The 19,409-nt window shown below is 44.1% G+C and overlaps 2 protein-coding genes across 5 annotated transcripts in view; one reads left to right on the forward strand and one right to left on the reverse strand.

The window, feature by feature from the left end:
• LOC126981291 (N-alpha-acetyltransferase 80-like) overlaps positions 1–19,409 on the forward strand; it is a 98,923-nt gene that overhangs the window by 46,060 nt on the left and 33,454 nt on the right. The gene's annotated exons all lie outside the window — the stretch shown is intronic.
• The window catches only part of LOC126981292 (uncharacterized), a 42,696-nt gene that overhangs the window by 2,250 nt on the left and 21,037 nt on the right, over positions 1–19,409 (reverse strand). For 3 of the 4 annotated variants that reach the window (XM_050832208.1, XM_050832209.1, XM_050832210.1), the window contains 2 exons: positions 6,078–6,245; positions 5,881–5,957 (listed from right to left, as the gene is read on the reverse strand). In XM_050832208.1, the coding sequence (XP_050688165.1) occupies positions 5,881–5,957; positions 6,078–6,234 (234 nt within the window). In that variant the 5' untranslated portion in view covers positions 6,235–6,245. Of the gene's footprint in view, positions 1–5,880; positions 5,958–6,077; positions 6,246–16,680; positions 16,784–19,409 lie in introns of those variants that run through there. The other variant, XM_050832211.1, reaches the window with a different exon arrangement.

A 19,409-nucleotide genomic window follows, 5' to 3' on the forward strand; every position in this document is an offset into this window, starting at 1 on the left:
TAGACAAAGATAATGGCAATCCAAATACTTTCCTGTTAGTGTGGCGTGGAAGTGTTTTATCGGTGCATCCATTCCCAATCTTTCACTCTTGTGCAGCAAAATAAAATAAATAAATAGATAAATAAATAAATAACAGAAAAATAGGTAAATTCATCTCTACCTACGTTTTCTCTTTCCCTGTTCCTTCATGAGGCAATGCTTAGTGAATATCAGTCCATAGGCCGCTGTTCGATTCCCGGAAAAAGTAAACCAGTGGAGATTCTAACCCGTCCTCCCTCAGGCACGTGATCATTCCCCCCCACAAGACAGCTCAGTCAGTATCGTGAGTCCCAACTCTGAATTATATATATATATATATATATATATATATATATATATATATATATATATATATATATATATATATATATATTGCGCCGGTAGGCTTCTTCCCGGTGGATCCTGATGGTCGGTCCAAGGCTTCTTCCCGGTGGGGCCTGTTGGTCGGCCCACCCCGTTCTGGCGCAGGCGAGTGTTTATAGTCGCGCCATCTTGCATTGGCTCATGCTGCCCTCCCGGAGCTCATCTTTAATCCTAGAATCTAGAGTCCGGGTTGATAGGTGGTCTTCTTGACAGCATGTGGGTAGTTTTAAACCACTCGGCGGCGGCTGAAAAATCCCAGCTTGGTGGCACCGGTCGGGGATTGAACTCGCGTCCTCCTGAACGCGGGGCCGTCTTGCTATCCATTCAGCCACCGCCTATATATATATATATATATATATATATATATATATATATATATATATATATATATATATATATATATATATATATATATATATATATATATATATATATATATATAGTTTTTTGAGCTACAAACCAAATCAAGAACTAGAAACAACGGTCTACCTATTCAAGCGAAGCGATGCAGTACAAACATTGGTAGGAGTTTCTTCTCCAACCGAGTCATACGACATTGGAACAACCTCCTATCTGAAGTAGTAATTGCAGAAACCATCAACTCCTTCAAAAATCGCATTGACCTGTACTTTGTGACAAGATTAAACTGAACATACGCACCGAGGTACTTTGAACTGCGCAGCGGGCACAAAGCGACTGTCAGGCAGATCATGGCTCTAGAGCGGGCAACCTCGTAATGAGCCAATTGAGTAGGGTATATTCATCCTTACCAGATGTCACCAGGGACCACGTCTTTGTGCCCACGAAGCTTGAACTATTCTTTCAATTATCGTAAATTACTTGTTTCTCTGGGACTTGTAACAATTACACTTCAGTACAATAAGTGATACTATTACAGAGAACAAGAAACAACGGAAAAACAATTCAAGCAAAGCGATGCAATACCGACATCGGCAGGAGTTATTTCTCGAATAGAGTTGTTCGCCACTGGAACAGCCTTCCTGCAGAAGTGGTTAGCGCAGAGACCATCAACTCCTTCAAGAAACGCATTGATCGCCACTTTGCTGCAACGGGTGTGAACTGAACGTTCCCAAGAGTAGGTACACAAGTGCTTTAATCCTTCCCTGCAAGCCACTCCTATGGCAAACGGATTGATTAAATCACTGAACGCAGGCAACCTAGTAATGAGCCAACAGGCTTTCTGCTGCCTGCTAGTCCATGTTTCCATGTTTCCTCCTCCTCCTCTTGCTCCTCCTCCTTTTCCTCTTCCTCGAACTCCTCCTACTCCTTCTCCTCATCTCCTTTTGTTCCCTTATTTAGAAGATTACACCAATTTCCTTTTTCGACTGTTTCTGCTTCGCCGTAATGAAACATGCTAAGACTTCAAGGCAACATCTTGGAATCTCTTAATAAAGAAATCATCCTCATTGAACGGCAGGAGAAGCAGATTAAAGGCCTCTGCAATGAAGACGGAAGCAGAAGGGATGAGGGGGGAAGGAGAGACGGGAGAGGTGAGCGAGGGTGGAAAAGAGAATAGTTAATCTGGCATGCATTGAGAGGAAAGGGAGGTTTGGAGAGCGAGAATAGGAAGAGGGTAGAAGATAAGCAGTTGGGTGCAAGGAGCGGTGAGGGGGGACATGAGAGGAGAGGGAGGGTGAGAAAGGGTGAGAAAGGGTTAAGAGAGGATTGACGGAGGTTGGGAGGGTTTGGGGAACAGGGGGGTGGTGGGTAGGTGGGGTGAAGGGTAAGTGGGGTGAAAGGGTGAAGCGTGAGAAGGCAACGTAACACATCTAGATTATCCAGCTTAGCGTCTTTCTTCGGTAATCAAGGGCGAGACATATTAGACTTAGTCCTAACCAATAATGGGAACTTGCTACGTGAGTTGGAGGTGGGCGGAGAGTTAGGAAATAGTGATCACAGAACGGTTCGTTTTAGCTTAGACTGGGCGGTAACCCGCGAACCAAACCCAGTGTTAGTGCCAGATTTTAGAAGAGCAAACTACGAGGGCTTCTGAAGACATCTTGAAGGGGTAAACTGGGATAATTTAGGGATTCATGAGGGCCAGAACTGCGGATTGGAGAGCCAGGAGAACCAGGTAGAAATGTCTTACAATAATTTAGTTAGAGTAATAGTAGAGGGGCAAGAACAGCATATACCACAGCGAACACTTAGAAAAGAAAACAATGATCCTAAGTGGATGACTCGTGGACTAAAACACGAGATTGGGTTAAAGAAGGGAATTTATCAGAAAGTAAAGAATGGGAAACACATCTCAGGGGCCGGTACGTCGAACTATCTAGATTAGTTAAGAAAACACCAGGATAGCAATAAAGAACTATGAGATCAAAGTAGCAAATGAGGCGAAAAGTAATCCTAAGGGCTTCTTTCAGATGTATAGAACAAAAACACGGGAGAAAATTGGACCGCTGAAAACAAACACAGGGGAGCTAGTAGAAAATTACGAAAATATGAGCACATTGTTGAACGACTACTTCCTTTCAGTATTCACACAGGAGGATCGAACGACTATACCGGAAAGAGTTCAGGTGTACGAGGGCGGGGATGGCGATAAATTGAGGGATATAATCATTACCAGGCAAGTAGTTCAGGATGAGATAGATAAGCTTAAGAAGAACAAGTCGCCAGGTCCTGACGGGATATTTCCGAGGGTATTAAAGGAGTTAGGTGATATAATCAGTGACCCACTAACCGAAATCTTTAAGATGTCGGTAAATACTGGCTATGTGCCGAGCCTATGGAAAGTAGCTAATGTGACACCGATTTTTAAAAAGGGGGACAGGTCAGTTGCTTCAAACTATCGCCCAATTAGCTTAACATCGGTTATAGGGAAGATGTTGGAGTCCATAATAGCCAGGAACATTCGGGAGCATTTAGAGAAACATAGCAATTCACGACTCGCAGCATGGGTTCACAAAAGGTAGGTCATGCCTCACCAATCTCTTGTCCTTCTACAATAAAGTATTTGAGGCGGTTGACAGAGATGAAAATTATGATGTAATCTATCTTGATTTTAGTAAAGCGTTTGACAAAGTTCCTCACCAACGACTGTTGCTTAAATTACAGGCTCACGGAGTAGAGGGTAAAGTTTTGAACTGGGTCAAGGCGTGGCTTAGCAATAGGAAGCAAAGAGTGCAAATCAATGGTAAAAGATCTGACTGGGGATGTGTTACGAGTGAGGTCCCACAAGGTTCGGTATTAGGTCCACTTTTGTTTATTATTTATATCAATGACTTAGACACAGGAATTAGTAGTGATGTTAGTAAATTTGCAGATGATACCAAGATCGGTAGAGTAATTGAGTCGGATCAGGACGCTAGTATTCTCCAAGGTGAACTCAACAGATTATATGACTGGGCGGATAAATGGCAGATGGAGTTCAATGTAGGGAAGTGCAGTATTCTGAGTGTAGGTAGGAACAACCCCTCACATAACTATTGCTTAAATGACACTCTCATAAGTAGGTCTGGGTGCGAGAGGGATTTAGGGGTCTTAGTGAGCTCTGATCTCCGTCCAAGGGCACAATGCATTCAAGCTAGAAATCGAGCTAATAGGGTACTGGGATTTATTTCAAGAGCGTAAGCAACAGAAGCCCTGAAGTCTTCCTCAAACTATATTTAGCATTAGTTAGACCTCATCTTGACTATGCGGTTCAGTTCTGGTCACCCTACTATAGAATGGATATCAAAATGTTAGAATCGGTGCAGAGGAGGATGACTAAGATGATTCAGGGGTTGAGAAACTTGCCATACGAGGAAAGACTCAAACAGTTAAACTTGCATTCTCTAGAAAGGCGAAGGGTGCGTGGAGACATGATCGAGGTTTATAAATGGATGAAGGGCTTTAATAAGGGAGACATTCATAAGGTTTTGTTGGTAAGAGAACCGGGTAGGACACGAAGTAACGGGTTTAAACTGGATAAATTCAGATTCAACAGGGACATAGGCAAAAATTGGTTTACTAACAGGGTGGTGGATGAGTGGAATAGGCTTAGCAGTCATGTGGTGAGTGCCAATACAATTGTCACATTCAAAAATAGACTAGATAAATTCATGGACAGCGATATTAGGTGGGGTTAGATACACGGGAGCTTAGGGTCAAAGGAGCTGCCTCGTACAGGCCTACCGGCCTCTTGCAGACTCCTGTGTTCTTATGTTCTTATGTTATGGTTGTGGAGAGAGAGAGAGAGAGAGAGAGAGAGAGAGAGAGAGAGAGAGAGAGAGAGAGAGAGAGAGAGAGAGAGAGAGAGAGAGAGAGAGAGAGAGAGAGAGAGAGAGAGAGAGAGAGGAAAAGGAAAAATAGGGAAGGAAAGAGAAAGAAAGAGGAACAAGATTGGAGGGAAGACAAAAAGGAAAAGGAAACAACGGAAAGAAAGGAAAGAGGAACAGGAATCGGAAAGAAGGAAAGAGAAAAAAAACATAATGGGAGGAATAAAGAGGAGAAGCGAGAAGGAAAGAAGAGGAAAAGCAACAAAACGGAGGAAAGGAAGAGAAAACGAATGAAGACAGAGAGGAGAAGAGATGAAGAAGAAAAAAAAGATATGGAGAGAGAGAGAGAGAGAGAGAGAGAGAGAGAGAGAGAGAGAGAGAGAGAGAGAGAGAGAGAGAGAGAGAGAGAGAGAGAGAGAGAGAGAGAGAGAGAGAGAGAGAGAAGGCGGTGGGTCGGGTGAAAGAATAATGCGCGAGGAAACAGCGCAACATGTCTAAGATTATCCAACGGTGTGTGTTTCTTTGGTAATCAGGGACGAGATATAATGCGTCTGTAAAACACGAAACCCTCCACGGTGCTGTGATGCTGCTGCTGCTGTTGTCTCAGTTGGGCCGAGTTAGCAAAGTTCAGGTGGCCATTACACTGCAGTCTTGTGGAGGAGTCGATGAAAGGGAATGGAAGGCCCACCCATTCGCCGCCACGTTCCCTTGTTGGTGGTATGTAAGAGTTAACAATACTTAGAACTTAAAAGATTAATTAAATCCAGAAGGAAAAAGATGACACTACGTATAATATGTAAACTATGTCACGTTAGCTTACTGTCATTACTTTTCCTTATCCGTTCTCAAGCACAACCCTTCGCTGCATGAGTAAGAAGATTAGGGAACCGTCAAATGCTTTAGTTAAGAAATTAAGCGATGTGACGAATATATGTTTAAACTACGAGTCACTTTACCTGATCTGACCTGATCTGACCTGACCTGACCTAACCTAACCTGAGGTACTACCTTTCGCACTCTTGAATGTCATCTGTTGTCCTGCATGTCTCCGTCCTATGCTTTTTTCTCATCCAAAATCAATGTTATATGTCATTAAAGGAAAGGGAACTGAATCACCAACAACTTAAGAATCAGGAAAACAAACTTGAAAAGCGACAAAAGCGAAGAGACGAAATTCTGTAACATGACCTGCTACGTTTCCTTACCTTGGCTGAAACACAGCGTCACACAACTGGACTCCCGAGACACCCACCTTGCTTAAGAAGTCCTTGAGAACCTCATTGACGGATTCGACGAGCTGCTCTTCAGATTCGTGCTTCGCTCTTCTCTCTGTCAGGCAGCGAGAATGAAAACAATGGATATGAAAGTTGCGGTTAATATTCTTTCCTAGCCGTTTTCTCTTAGGACATGTAAACACACACACACACACACACACACACACACACACACCGTCACTGAGCCTGAAGACGCTTAAGGTGAAGTTGATGTCGTCGAGCCCGCTGGGCCGGAGGTTGAGTTTCTTGGCGTCGTCGGCGAGCGTTTGCACCGCCTTCAGCCCCTCCCGACACGCCGTCGTCAGCGGCACACACGCGAAGTGGGACTTCATGCCGCCGTCACCTGCAACACAAGCAAATATAGAAGCCATAAGAACAAAGGAACGTAAGGAATCTGCAAGCGGCCGGTTGGCCTATACAAGGCAGCTCCTATAATCCTAACCCCACCGTACCTCACTATCCATGAATTTATCCAACCTCTTCTTGAATGTATCAGTGGTATTGTCACCCACAACATGACTACCAAGGCTGTTCCATTCATCCACCACTCTATTGGTAAACCAATTCTTGCCTATGTCTTTGTTGAATCTGAATTTATCCAACTTAAAAGCATTGTTACGTGTCCCACCTCTTTCTTTTACAACCAAACACTGATTGGCTCACCTTATTGACTCTCTCTCTCTCTCTCTCTCTCTCTCTCTCTCACACACACACACACACACACGTTCTCAATTAATTACATATTTTACCAATTCTTGCCTTATTTATTTCAATGACTTCCTTCCTCGGCCTTTTAAGTAATGTTTGTAAATAGGACATGGCTGGGAATGTTTTGTTTTATTTTGTTTTCAGAGGATCTTGTTCTAGTTTTCTTTTTTCAATGTTTTCCGATCACGAAAAAATGCGACATTTCCTTTTAAAACTCGTATGATGATGAAAAACAAATCTTGACCTACTGTGAAATGAAAGCTGCTACGAATCATTTGTATTTTTCCGTACATCTTTTTTTTTTTTCAATGTTTTCCTGATAACAAAAAATATGTGGCGCGCCATTTGAGACTAACGACGATGAAAAAAAAAAAAAAAACTAACAAAACTCCTGACCTACCGTGAAATAAATGCTGCAAATGAGAGGAAAAAAAATAGCAAACGATACAGGCGAGGCAGGTGCGAAAAAGGCGAACAAGGTTACCCTCACTCCGCTAGGAAAAACAAACAAAGGTAAAAGCTCCCCGAACATGAAACTGGAACTCTATCTTTCCACCCAAAGAGGAGGGACCCACTCGCCCTCATGGCTTCATCAGAGGGTGCATGCCAAGAGGGAAGAGGTTGGAGAGGGGAGGGAAGGGGAAAGAGAGTGGAGAGGAGGGGAGAGCTAGCGAGGGTCCTCAGTTCTGTTAGCACAAATAAGCCCGTATTTTTAAACGGGCCGACACCCCAGTTCGCCTGTTTGAAAAGCCTCTCGTAGAATTTAATGGGCTTTTCATGGACTGCTTTGTTTTACTTGCAATAGCTTTACACGACCCCGGCACCATGAACTGGTAAATCAATCATGGAAAGCCGGTTATTCTTCTGTGTGGCCTTGGGAAATACTAATAAAGGGACCTCGATACTTTTAATAATATGGACCAAAGTTAAGTTAATGGGCTTTTCATGGACTGTTTTGTTTTCCTTGCGATAGCTTTACCCGACCCCGGCACCATGAACTGGAAAATCAACCATGGAGACCCGGTCATTCTTCTGTGTGGCCTTGGGAAATAATAATAAAGGGAGCTCGATACTTTTAATAATATGGACCAAAGTATCCGACTCCTTATGAACGATAGAAGAGTTAGCAAAGTTTAAGAGAGAATGGACGCTGGTGGATATAAATGTCGCGTTTCTGAACAACTTGACTGCGGATTTACTACGAGAAGACATCACCAAGCTATGGGAATGTAACAAAAAGTGGCTGCTAAAATTCAATGAAGAAAAATGTAAAGTCCTGCACCTTGGGAGGGGATATCCAGCACACCGATACCACATGAAAAACACGCCACTATCCACCACAGAGGCAGAAAAAGACATGGGACTATATGCTACCTGGCCACCAGTGAAGGCAAAATCCATGCCAATCGCAGTGGACGGGTTAACAACTTCGTGCACTGGGGAGGGATTCATGTTCCTGGCTTCCTGTGTATATGCATGTCCTTAGGTTTTGTCTCGCCCACTCAACGACCCTCTTTCTCAGTGGCCGCCTGTCCGTTGTGTCGTTCCAGAGGACATTTTTCAGTTACGAATTACTGAGGATTTCCTGCTGTCGTCCCATCCGCTGTGTTTAAGATTTATACAATGCTGGAGTTCGCCTCGAGCAACGCGGTGTCTCACAACAATGCCAGTGTTTTAAAACCGCATGTTTCGATTCAAGTCCTGCGGCTCCAAGCTACTCCCCTCCTCCGTCTCTTATGTGCCCCCTCCCGCCACCCGTCAGCCAGGAATAAGAGATCGGCTTCCGGGGAACAGCCAGCCCGCCTCTCCGGGCCCTGCCAGCGAGTTTGACTTGGCCTTTAAAAGATTTTCAGAAATGCATCCTCTGAAAAGAGAGTACAGGACCAAAGGATGAAGACTAACGCAGAAATGGAGAAAGAAACAGTGTATTGGGGTTGGTCATGAGGTGATTCGAACAACAGAATGATCGTCAAGATACTGTAAGTTGAAAAAAACGATATAGGGTGAGGGAGGCCGCGGGGTGGCAGTGACGCGATTTAAGTTTGGGGTGCGCGGCGCTGTCCCTCTGCGGCCACACGTTTAAAACGACGAAAATTGGCCCCCGAAATGTTTCTGCCGAAAGGACCTAAGTTTGCTGCGCGGCCCCACCACTTAACGAAGCGCCCCGAGGCCCTGGACGCCCCTCAGTGCCGGGACCATTCCGAGGATGGGAAACGATCACAGGTCGCGACTCCCCGCCTGGCGTGACCCGCCCGCCGCGACCCCTTTCCCTCCAGCAACCACCAGCCGAGGCTCCACTCACGCCGCAACACACACACACACACACACACACACGTATGCACACACACACACACACTTTACGGTACTTTAGGGAACAACTTTTCTGTCAACAAAATGCAAAAGTTCATTTACTCATTGTCTAAGACTTTTTCACTTTTTTTTTTTTTTTACTTTTTTTTTTTTAACTTTATTCGTCCGGTATTATTTTTTTTTTGGGGGGGTCGTTTCTTTCAGAGACAATCACGCTGAATAAATTCCATCTTGCATGATAGTTTTGTTGTTGTTGTTGTTGTTAATGTTAATGGGACTCTGGACAACTTATGTATTCTACTCTGAAGATTTCCTCGTCCAGCAAGTGCCCTTTTAGGTTAGTGTGGTCGTGCTCACATAAATCGTATTGCAATCCCGACACGTTATCGCCTTTTTTTTTTTTTTTTTTTTTACAGTAAAGGAAGCAGCTCAGTACCAAAAATAAATGGAGACACAGGGCCGCTTTCACAGTCATTTTGTTTGTTTTGATCGTTACCAATGGCTGTTATCGCCGCTTTAGTATTTCCACGTAAAACTGGACGATGGGGTAGTGGCGGCTGTTGTTGTTATCGCTAATTTTTTTTGACATTTGAACTTTAAACTAAAAATGGAACTTGTCAACTCAAATCAACTCCGTAATACTCGAAAGACCTCGAACACCTAAAGTCGTGAATTTGTTAACCGAGTGAATCAGAATCGATCATTTGAGAGGGTCTGCACCGACGTAAGAAAAAGGAAGGAAGGAAATAAAATAAAAATCTGAGATGGAAAAGTGAGGAATAAGTGTAAGGTTGGTTTGTCGGGGCTCAGTGATAAGTGACCTAAGAAAAAGTAGAAGGAAAAGAAGAAAAAGAAGAAAAAGTTAGAAGGAAAAGAAAAACAAAAAGTAGAAGAAAAGAAGAGTAAGATGAAAAAAGATGAAAAAAGAAGAAAAAGAAGAAGTAGTTAGAAGAAAAACAAAAACAAAAAGAAGAAGAGTAAGATGAAAAAGAAGAAGAGTAAGAACAACAACAACAACAAGGGGAGAATTTTGTAGTGCGAGGAGGAACTCAACACCAAACAACAACAACACCAACAACAAAGAAGAATGAAATTGCAAAAAAAAAAAGAAAGAAAGAAAGAAAAAGATAGAAGCTAATAGTAAACAGTAATAGTCAGGAAATAATAAACGCATGCAATCTACTACCTATTATCTCTGTCGTGACCACTTTGATAATAACTTACACAAATTTCGTCCTTATATAAACCCGTAATAAACCCACCCACCCACCCACACACACACACACACACAGACACACACACACAATAAAAAAAAAATATCACGGCTTTTATTAATGTTGGAATTACATACATGCTTTTCGACGCACGCAGCCATTTCAGTACAAAAGATTTCATTCCAAGTTCTTTACCGGAGCTCAAAGTAAACGTTGGACTTTGAATCGGTTCTGCATTTGAAATTACTTTTGACTCTTTGGTGCGGGGAAGGAAAAACAAATATATATTCCTTGTTTGTTTTCGTATTATTTTTAATACTGCATTAATTTATCATATGCTACAACTATATTCCCTGTAACAACATGCTGGAGAGAGAGAGAGAGAGAGAGAGAGAGAGAGAGAGAGAGAGAGAGAGAGAGAGAGAGAGAGAGAGAGAGAGAGAGAGAGTCTGATAAATAAAACACTTCATTATTTTTTTAAGTTTCCATTTTCTTTCAAGTCATTCTCATCGCGTGTCATGTGTGAGGAACGACATCATTGCAACACACACACACACACACACACACACACACACACACACACACACACACACACACACACACACACACACACACACACACGAGAGGGGCGGGCGGGGGGGTGAGGATGGGGTTGATGGCGTCGGACCGAAGTTCAATTCCCAGCAGGCTTTTTCATTTTCCGTGCCAGCCGCGCCGCCGATCGCTTCCGTGACGGCGGCAAGCGATGCATATATAAAAGTTTTTTTTGTAATTGTCTGAATTCATTTTATGTGACTTCGAGGCTGGGCTACACGAGGGGCGCCGATTGTGGTGTGCCGCGTGAAAGGGTGAGGGAGGAGACAAAGGAAGCGAGGAAAGTAGGATGTGGTGCAAGAAGTGGCGGGGATGGGGTGGGCGAAGGATTGTAGGAAAAGAGGAAAGTATAGGATAGACTGAGGTAAGGATAGAGGATATTTTTATGCGAAGAACGTGTCCTAAAAATACAGCTGAAGGCGGAAGAAGAGAACGAGTAGGAAGTCGATGTAATAGAGATAAGGAAAAAAAAAGCAAGATATGTGGAAAGGAAGAAAAGGAGGAGGGAGGCAGAGGCGGAGGAGAAGGAGGAGGAGGAGGAGGAGAACTAACTAGATTCATTCCCTCGGTGTTCCCTCGGGCCAGCCAGACACAGGAACCTTAACTTCTTATCTTCGTCTGCAGGGAGGAGGAAAATGCGGGAAAAAAGCACAAAGTATCGCGAGTTTTGTTTCGTAAAGAAAGAGAGAGAGAGAGAGAGAGAGAGAGAGAGAGAGAGAGAGAGAGAGAAGGGGGTGATGAACTAGAATGTTTTATAGAGGTCGAGTGACTCCTCTTCCCAACTTTCTTCTTCGTTCACTACTACTACTACTACTACTACTACTACTACTACTACTACTACTACTATTACTGATGATGATGGTGGTGGTGATGCTGCCGTTTCTCCTCCACACAAAGGTTAGTCTTGTCATCCCTTCACTTCTTGTCCCTTCCCTAACTTGTTCATTGTGTTTTCTTTGATCCATTGTCCTCAAATTTGTGTTCTTGTAGTCTTGGCTAGATATGGCGTGCGTCCCTTCCTTTTCACCCCTCGTCACCCATTTGGCCGGCCCGCGTTCTCCTCCTCCTCCTCTTTGATGCATTGTCTAAATCATTTGTGGCTGCTTATCTTGTTGTCGAGTTGAGGCGTCCGTCTTTTCCATCACCCCAAACTTGTTCCGTGTCTACTCTTGGCTCATTGTCTTAAGTGTTTCTGGCTGCTTTTTATCTTCACGGTTTGGTAGAGAGGTCCATAATTTCTTGTCTGGCTGCTAACTTGTTCTTTGTCTACTCATTGGTTGATTGTCGTAATAAGTTTGTGGCTTTTTTTATCATTTCGTGGCGGCGGCGTCCTTCATCCATTGTCGAGCTGCTAAATTGTTCTATCTACTCACTGGTCCATTGTCTTAATAATTTGTACCCCCTTATCTTCACGGTTTGTAGATGCGAGATGGTAGAGCGTCCTTCATCCTCCCTCTCAGCTAACTTGTTCTCTCTTTTCCTCTCTTCCTCTTTTCGTTTAACCTCCTTATTTTCCCTTGTGGGGTTGGACGGGCCATGAATCTCTCCCGCTCTTGACGACCCTATACTCTCTCCTCCCTGGTGTTCATCCTTCTCATGTCTCATTCCTGCACACACTGTCTTCAGGTCATGGTCTTCCAGCTGATCTCCTCCCTTCTGCCTCTACTTCCACAGCTCTTCTTGGAACTTGTATCAATCTACTTATCAATCCACTGTTTTCAGGTCTTGGTCTTCCAGCTGATCTCCTCCCTTCTGCCTCTACCTCCACAGCTCTTCTTGGCACATGTATATCAGTCTACTTATCAATCCACTGTCTTCAGGTCTTGGTCTTCCAGCTGATCTCCTCCCTTCTGCCTCTACCTCCAAAGCACTTCTTGGCATTTATTCTCAGTCTATATGTCAGTCCACTGTCTTCATAATTTGAGGCTTCTTTTTATCTTCACAGCTGGTAAGGGCCGCCGCTCAACCCGAGTAATTATCCCTCAAACTTTTTCTCCGACTTCTCTATTCAGCCATTTGTTGTATAATATGGGCGGTATTACAAGATACTTTCGCTTCTCACAATATATATTTCTAAAGGTCAAAGAGGGGGTCAATCGGGTTCTATTGAGTGTTTCTACAGGTTCATGGTAAAGAGGAAGAGTCACACTATCACCAGGGTTATAGAAATACTCCTGGAAATGCCCACAACTCCTACGAAAGCCTTGTCAAATGAGTGTTCTTGGCCGATGAAATGTCATATATGTGTCCTTTAATCTTCACGGTTGGTAGACAGTCCATTCGCCTCTTGTTCCCTCCCCCTCCCTTCCCCTTTAACTTTTTTTCCCTGTCTACTGTTGAGGTTATTCTTAAGTTGTGCGTTTCTTTTATCTTCTTCACCTTTTGTCTCCCAGCTAACTTGTACACGTTATCTTCTGTGGTCAATTATTGTGTTTATGATTTGGCCCTTGTTATCTTCACTGACGAGGTTGTTTGGTGTTCCTCTCCTCCTATCCCCGTTTCTGATTCTCCTCCTCCTCCTCCTCCTCCTCCTTTTGTTTTTCTCTTCCTGTTGTCGTTTTCTTAATTTCATCATGTTTCACGCCTTCTCTTTTCATCGTCTTGTAATTTTTGTTCAGCATCTCCTCCAATCAAGTGTTTCATCCCTCACGAACTTTTCTTCCTTCCTTCTATCATTCCTTCCTTTTCCTGTTTTCTCGTCTTCGCCTTCCTCTTCAATTTCTTTATCTTTCACGTCTTCTCATTTCGTTTCTTTTTACTTTTGTTCAGCGTCGCCTCCAGTCAAGTGTTTCATCCCTCACGAATACTTTCCTTCCTTCATTCGATCCTTTTCCTGTTCACTCGCCTTCGCCTTTTCCTTCCACTTCAGACTTGTCCTTCCTGCCACATTTTGCGTCCCGGCGTTTCCTTCTTTCTTTACAACTTCATTTTTCCACTCCAAAACGGATTTCCCTCCTCCTCCTTCTCCTCTTATTCCTCCCTCCTCCTACACAGCGCTTCTAATTTTGCATTCGTTTCCTCTTTGCTTATTTCTCTCCACCTCTTTCCCTTGCACCTCCTCCTCCTCCTCCTCCTCTTCTTTTTCTTCTTCTCCTTTTTCTTCTTCTTTTCCATCTTTTCCTTTTTTTATATCTTTTCCTTTTTAAATTTTCCTCCTCCTCCTCCTTCTCCGCTGCCTTCTTTGCCTCACTTCTCAAATAATTTCCCTTCCTCCATCAGGGGACAACAAAGTAACGTCATTAGAAGTTTGTTGGGCTTACGCACGGCCCGATAAAAATAGTCGCGGCCGCCAAAAATAGTCGCCTCGCCTTCACTCCTTAATCAACGTCAACGATTGCCCTCTCCCGCACGTTCTTTTCATTAACTTTTCTTCCCCTTTTTAACGATTTTTTTCCTTCCTCTTTTTTATTTATCAACTCAAAGTGCAGCAAGCTTGTTTTCGACTTATCTCTTCTCTTTTCTTTCTTTCTTTTTCTCGTTAATATTTTCTTGTGAGTTTTTTTTATTTTTTTTTATTGAGGCGAGAAAAGCATGGTATTAAGGCACTTGATGTTTTCTTTGGTGTTTTGGAAAGAGGTTTGTGGAAAGTTGAGGGTGGCAGCACAAAGGGGGAAGGGGGTAGGAGGTAAGAAGGGTTGCGCATGCGTGGGTTGTCTACTTCACTTAGCTGATAGATAGATTGATTGATAGATAGATAGATAGATAGATATAGATAGATAGATAGATAGAGAGAGAGAGAGAGAGAGAGAGAGAGAGAGAGAGAGAGAGAGAGAGAGAGAGAGAGAGAGGATAATGCACGTAAAAAAAATAGAATAAAGAAATAAACAAGACTAAACCGTGACACTGTAACCTGACTAGAGCAGAGAAAAAAAACGAAAGGAAGAAAGGGAGGGAGGGAAAATATAGTGATGATGATGATGATGATGATGATGATGATGATGATGATGATAATAATAATAATAATAATAATAATAATAATAATAATAATAATAAAACAAAGATCAATGAAAATATCAAGAGAATATGCAGAAGAAAAAAGAAAAAGAAAAAAGGTAAAATGTCCTGATAAATTAATAATAAGCAGAACGATATGAAACAATAATAATGTTAATAATAATAATAACAATAATAATAATAACTGGGAGGCGATGGTTGAGTGGTTAGCATTCGGGCGCGGCGTCCTGGAGGACCCGGGTTCGAGCCCCGCCCACCACCAGATGATAATCTTCAGTCATCGCCGAGTGGCCTAAGATTACCCATGCACATTTGCTGTCCTGAAGACCAACTATCAATCAGGTTCTAGATTGTCTCTAAAAGAGGATCAAAAATGAGTTCCGGAAGGCAGCATGAGCCAGCAAGATGGCGGCACTATAAACACTTGCCTGTCCCATAACAGGCTGGGGCCGACCATCAGGCCCCACCAAGAAAGCCTACCGGGGCCATAGGCGGAACGAAAAATAAAAACTAATTGTAACAAACAACACTAAGGACAACCCCCAGTATTACCAACCCTTCGTCGCCTACACTAAGAATGATAATCTTAATAACAATACCGAAAAAATAATAACAACTAACAGTATTGCCAACCCATCGTCGCCGCCTCCGTCAGCGCGTCTCAAGGATAATAGAGCGGAAGGAGCCGCGGGAGGGGCCCGAAAGCTTGCAGTAATGAAGGTAAAAAGTGCAAATTGCCAGAGGAGGGTGTTGCCAGCCCTGAATTACCTCATGAATGTTTGGCAAAGGTGAGGTTGAGAGGAAGAATTGGGAGGAGAGGGAGGAGGGAAGGAGAGAAGAAGAGAGGGAGTGAGAGAAAGAGAGAGGAAGATGCAAGAATTGTGAGAAAGAATGAGGAGAAATGGGCTGAGAAGAAGGAATGGCAAGACTGGGAGGAGACAAGGAGGGAGAGGGAGAGGGAGGGAGAGAGAATGAGGCGAGAAGGGGAGGAAGAGTGAGGAGAAAGGAGAGGAAGAGACCAAGAGAGAGGGAATGAGGTGGATGGAGAATGAAGAAACAGGGAGCGAAAGGAAAGAGGGAAAGGTAGGAGAGAAGAATAATGAAGGAACTAGAGAGAAGGAGAGGGAGGATTGAGGATGGAGAAGGGAAAGGGGGAAACAAGAGGGAGCGAAAGGAAGGAATGAAAAGTTGGAGAGGAGAATGATGAAGGGAAAGGAGGTGAAGATGATGAAAAAACGAGAGGGAAGGAAGGAAAGAGAGAGTACGAGAGTTGAGAAGGATATGGAGGGAAGGGAAAGGAAGGAAAGGAAAGGGAGCGAGATGAAACGGGAAAGAGAGGGGGGTGGGAAAGAAAAAGAAAGGGCAAAACGATGGAAACCGAAGGGAGGAGAAAGGAAAAGAAAGGTGGTTGTGAAGTAGAGTGTAGGAACGAAAGGGAAAACAGTAGTGAGGGAAGCAAGGATTAGTGTTGTCGGTACTATAAAAAAAATTGACGCAGGATATACTGTGGTCAACCCTGCCAACAAGAACATTCACCTTCTGGATAACAAGCATGCAACTCGATCACCCGCATCTATAACGCACTATAACACTGAATTAAGGGAGGCGGTGGCTAAGTGGTTAGCACGCCAGCGCCGCGTCCAGAAGGACGCTAGTTAGCGTCCCACCCACCGCCACAACCTGGGATTTTTCAGTCACCGCCGAGTGGCCTAAGACTACCCACATGGTGTCCTGAAGACCACCTATCAACCAGGACTCTAGATTCTCTCTCTAAAGAGAAGATTGAAGATGAGCTCCGGGGGGGCACGAGCCAAGCAAGATGGCACCACTATAAACACTATAAAGCCTACCGGCGCCATAGGCCGGGAAAGAAGAAAAACGAGCTGCTAGGCACGTCACTTGACATCGAAATGATGATAACAGTTTACCAGCTCCCATTAACGCATGACGGTATTTAGACGAAGATACAGTTATAATACGGCACGAAACTGCACTTACGTGTTCGGGGCCTACTGAAATGCTTCGGTAGTTCTCTTCGTCGTGTTGCTCAAGCCCTATTCTTTCGGAGCAGAGCAGGCGGAGGGCGGCTTGTCGTTATTCCACTAAGGAACGACTTGGTCTGCCGTGTCCCTTGTGTGAGTGTAATCTTAGACGGGACGTCTAAGATTACACTCACGCAAGTGTTTAATTTAATAAGGGAGGAAATGAGTGGTGGTAACATTAATAAAAAAGAAGAGAGAGAGAGAGAGGGTGGGGGGGACGAGAGGAAGAAAGGGGGAAGGAAAGCGGGGTAGGAAAGAAAGAAGGAGGAAAAAGAATGAAGAGGGATAGAACGAAGGGTGGGAAGGAGTAATGAGAAAAGGTAACAAGGATAAGGAAGGGGGGCGAGAGGAAGAAAGGGGAAGGAAAACGGGGTAGGAAACAAAGAGGAAGGAATAAGAATGAAGAGGGATAGAACGAAGGGTAGGAAGGACTAATGTGAAAAGGTAACAAGGATAAGGAAGGGGAGGGGACGAGAGGAAGAAAGGGGGAAGGAAAGCGGAGTATTTATCGGGAACAAATAGGTAGGGAGGGGAGGGTAAGGGACAACAGGAGGACTAGAGGGAAAGGACAGAGAGAGAGAGAGAGAGAGAGAGAGAGAGAGAGAGAGAGAGAGAGAGAGAGAGAGAGAGAGAGAGAGAGAGAGAGAGAGAGAGAGAGAGAGAGAGAGAGAGAGAGGTGATGGGGGGGGGGGGGTGAGGTTGAAAGGAGAATTGTAAGGGAAGAAAACAAAAAAAATGGAGGGTGGTTGAGGGAAAAGAAAACACGCCAGCCTTTACCCCAACACCACCACCACCACCTCCACCTCTACCACCAACACCACCCACCACCACCACCACCACACCACTACCACCACCACCCACCCATCCACCACCAGAATATCTCGTTGTAGTTCGCCTCGGCCCGGGAAAGATACACCTTCAGCGGATGGGGGAAAAAAATAACCAAGGTATGAGGGAGTGAACGCATTCCCCGAGACCTGTAAAAAAACTCGCAACCGTCAAAAAAAAACTCGCGGCCGAAGGAAAAAACTCGCGACTGGAAAAAAAACTCGCGACCGGAAAAAAAAAACTCGCGACCGGAAAGAAAAAAAAAACTTGCGACCGAAGAAAAAAAACTTAGGAATAGGAAAAAAAAACTCACGACTGAAAAAAAATCGCGACCGAAAAACAAATCACGACCTTAAGAAAAAAAAGCTCGCGACCGAAAAAAAATCACCATCGGGAAAAAAAGAAAACAAAACTCGCGGCGCCCTTTGTGGACGGCGCTCTAACTCGAGTCTCGATGTCGCACTGAGCATTCACGTGTTTATTCCGGAAGTTGAGCTTGTGGGTGATTGAAGGTTAGGTTAGGTTAGCGGGCGGAGGGGGAGGGAAGGAGGGAGTAGGAGAGGGAAGAAGTAGAAGAAAAAAAAACGAAAGGAAGAAAGGGAGGGAGGGAAAATATAGGGAGAAAGTAAAGAAAAGAAAGGAAGTAGGAGTGGGAGGGAAAAGGAGAGGTAGGGATGAAGAAATGAATGAAGGGAAGGAAGAAGGAGAGAGAGGGCGGGAAAGAAGGAGAGAGAGGGCAGGAAGGAGGAATGGAGAAAGAAAGAAAGATAGGGAAGAAGAAAAGGATGAAAGAAGGAAGAGAAAAGAAGGGAGGAATGGGAAAAAAAAAGGAATGGGAAGGAAAGAGAACCAGAGGAGAGGGGGATGGGTAATAGAAGGTTAAGTTAGATTAGAGGCAGGAGGGGAGGGAGGGGGGTAGCTGAGAAAAGAAGAAAAGAAGGAAGGTAGAGAAAGATAGAAAGGAAAGGAAGAAAAGGATTAAGGGGGAAGAGTGTAAGAGGAAGGAAAGGATTAAGGAGAAGGGAAGGGAAGAGAGGAGAACCTTATTTGAGATGGTAGGCGGAAAATAATAGGTTAGGTTGCATTAGGGGGAGGGAGTGGGTAGGGGAAGGAATTAGCAAAAAAGGAAGTTAGGAAGACAAAGAAGAGGAAGGAATGGAGAAAGAAAGTTAAGGGAAAAGGAAAAATGAGATAATGAGGACGAGAGGGTAATCGTGAGGAATGGAGGGAAAAAAAGGAGAGGGAAGGAGGGAGAGACAGAGAGGTGGGTGGTAGTAGATTAGATAATGACAGGGGTAGGAATAAGGAGGTGGATTATGGGAGGCGATAGCTGAGGGGGCGGGCGCAGTATCCTTGAGGACCTAGGCTCAAAGGCCATACTCTTAAACATTTCGGAGCCCGAGAACACACATTTGATAAGGGTTTCGTAGGAGTTTGGGACATTTGCAGAGGTAGCTTTATGATCCTTCTGGTAGTTTGATCATTCGTTTGTGTCATGAACCTAGAATAACACTCATTATAACACGATTGATCTTTTCGGCCTTTGCAAATAGTTAATGCGCGGGGTGGAAGCGTCTGAAAATACCTACCTAAGTCCCGACCACCGCCACAAACTCACATTTTTCAGTCATCACCGGGTTGCCGAAGACTACCCACACGCCGTCTTATAGGGTCAGACCACCTATTGACCCGCACTCCAGCAAAACTCTCTAAAGACGACCAAGTGGATCTTCGGTGATAGTGTTAAGCGGTAGCAGCGGGGATCATGTTTCTTAATGGTCCCTCTAAGCGAGAAAAATGAGAAAAAATCATCACTCACGCAAACCATTTCATAATATATATCAAAGCATTTCTGAT

The sequence above is a fragment of the Eriocheir sinensis genome, chromosome 47 (assembly GCF_024679095.1).
Source record: "Eriocheir sinensis breed Jianghai 21 chromosome 47, ASM2467909v1, whole genome shotgun sequence".
Lineage (NCBI taxonomy): Eukaryota > Metazoa > Arthropoda > Malacostraca > Decapoda > Varunidae > Eriocheir > Eriocheir sinensis.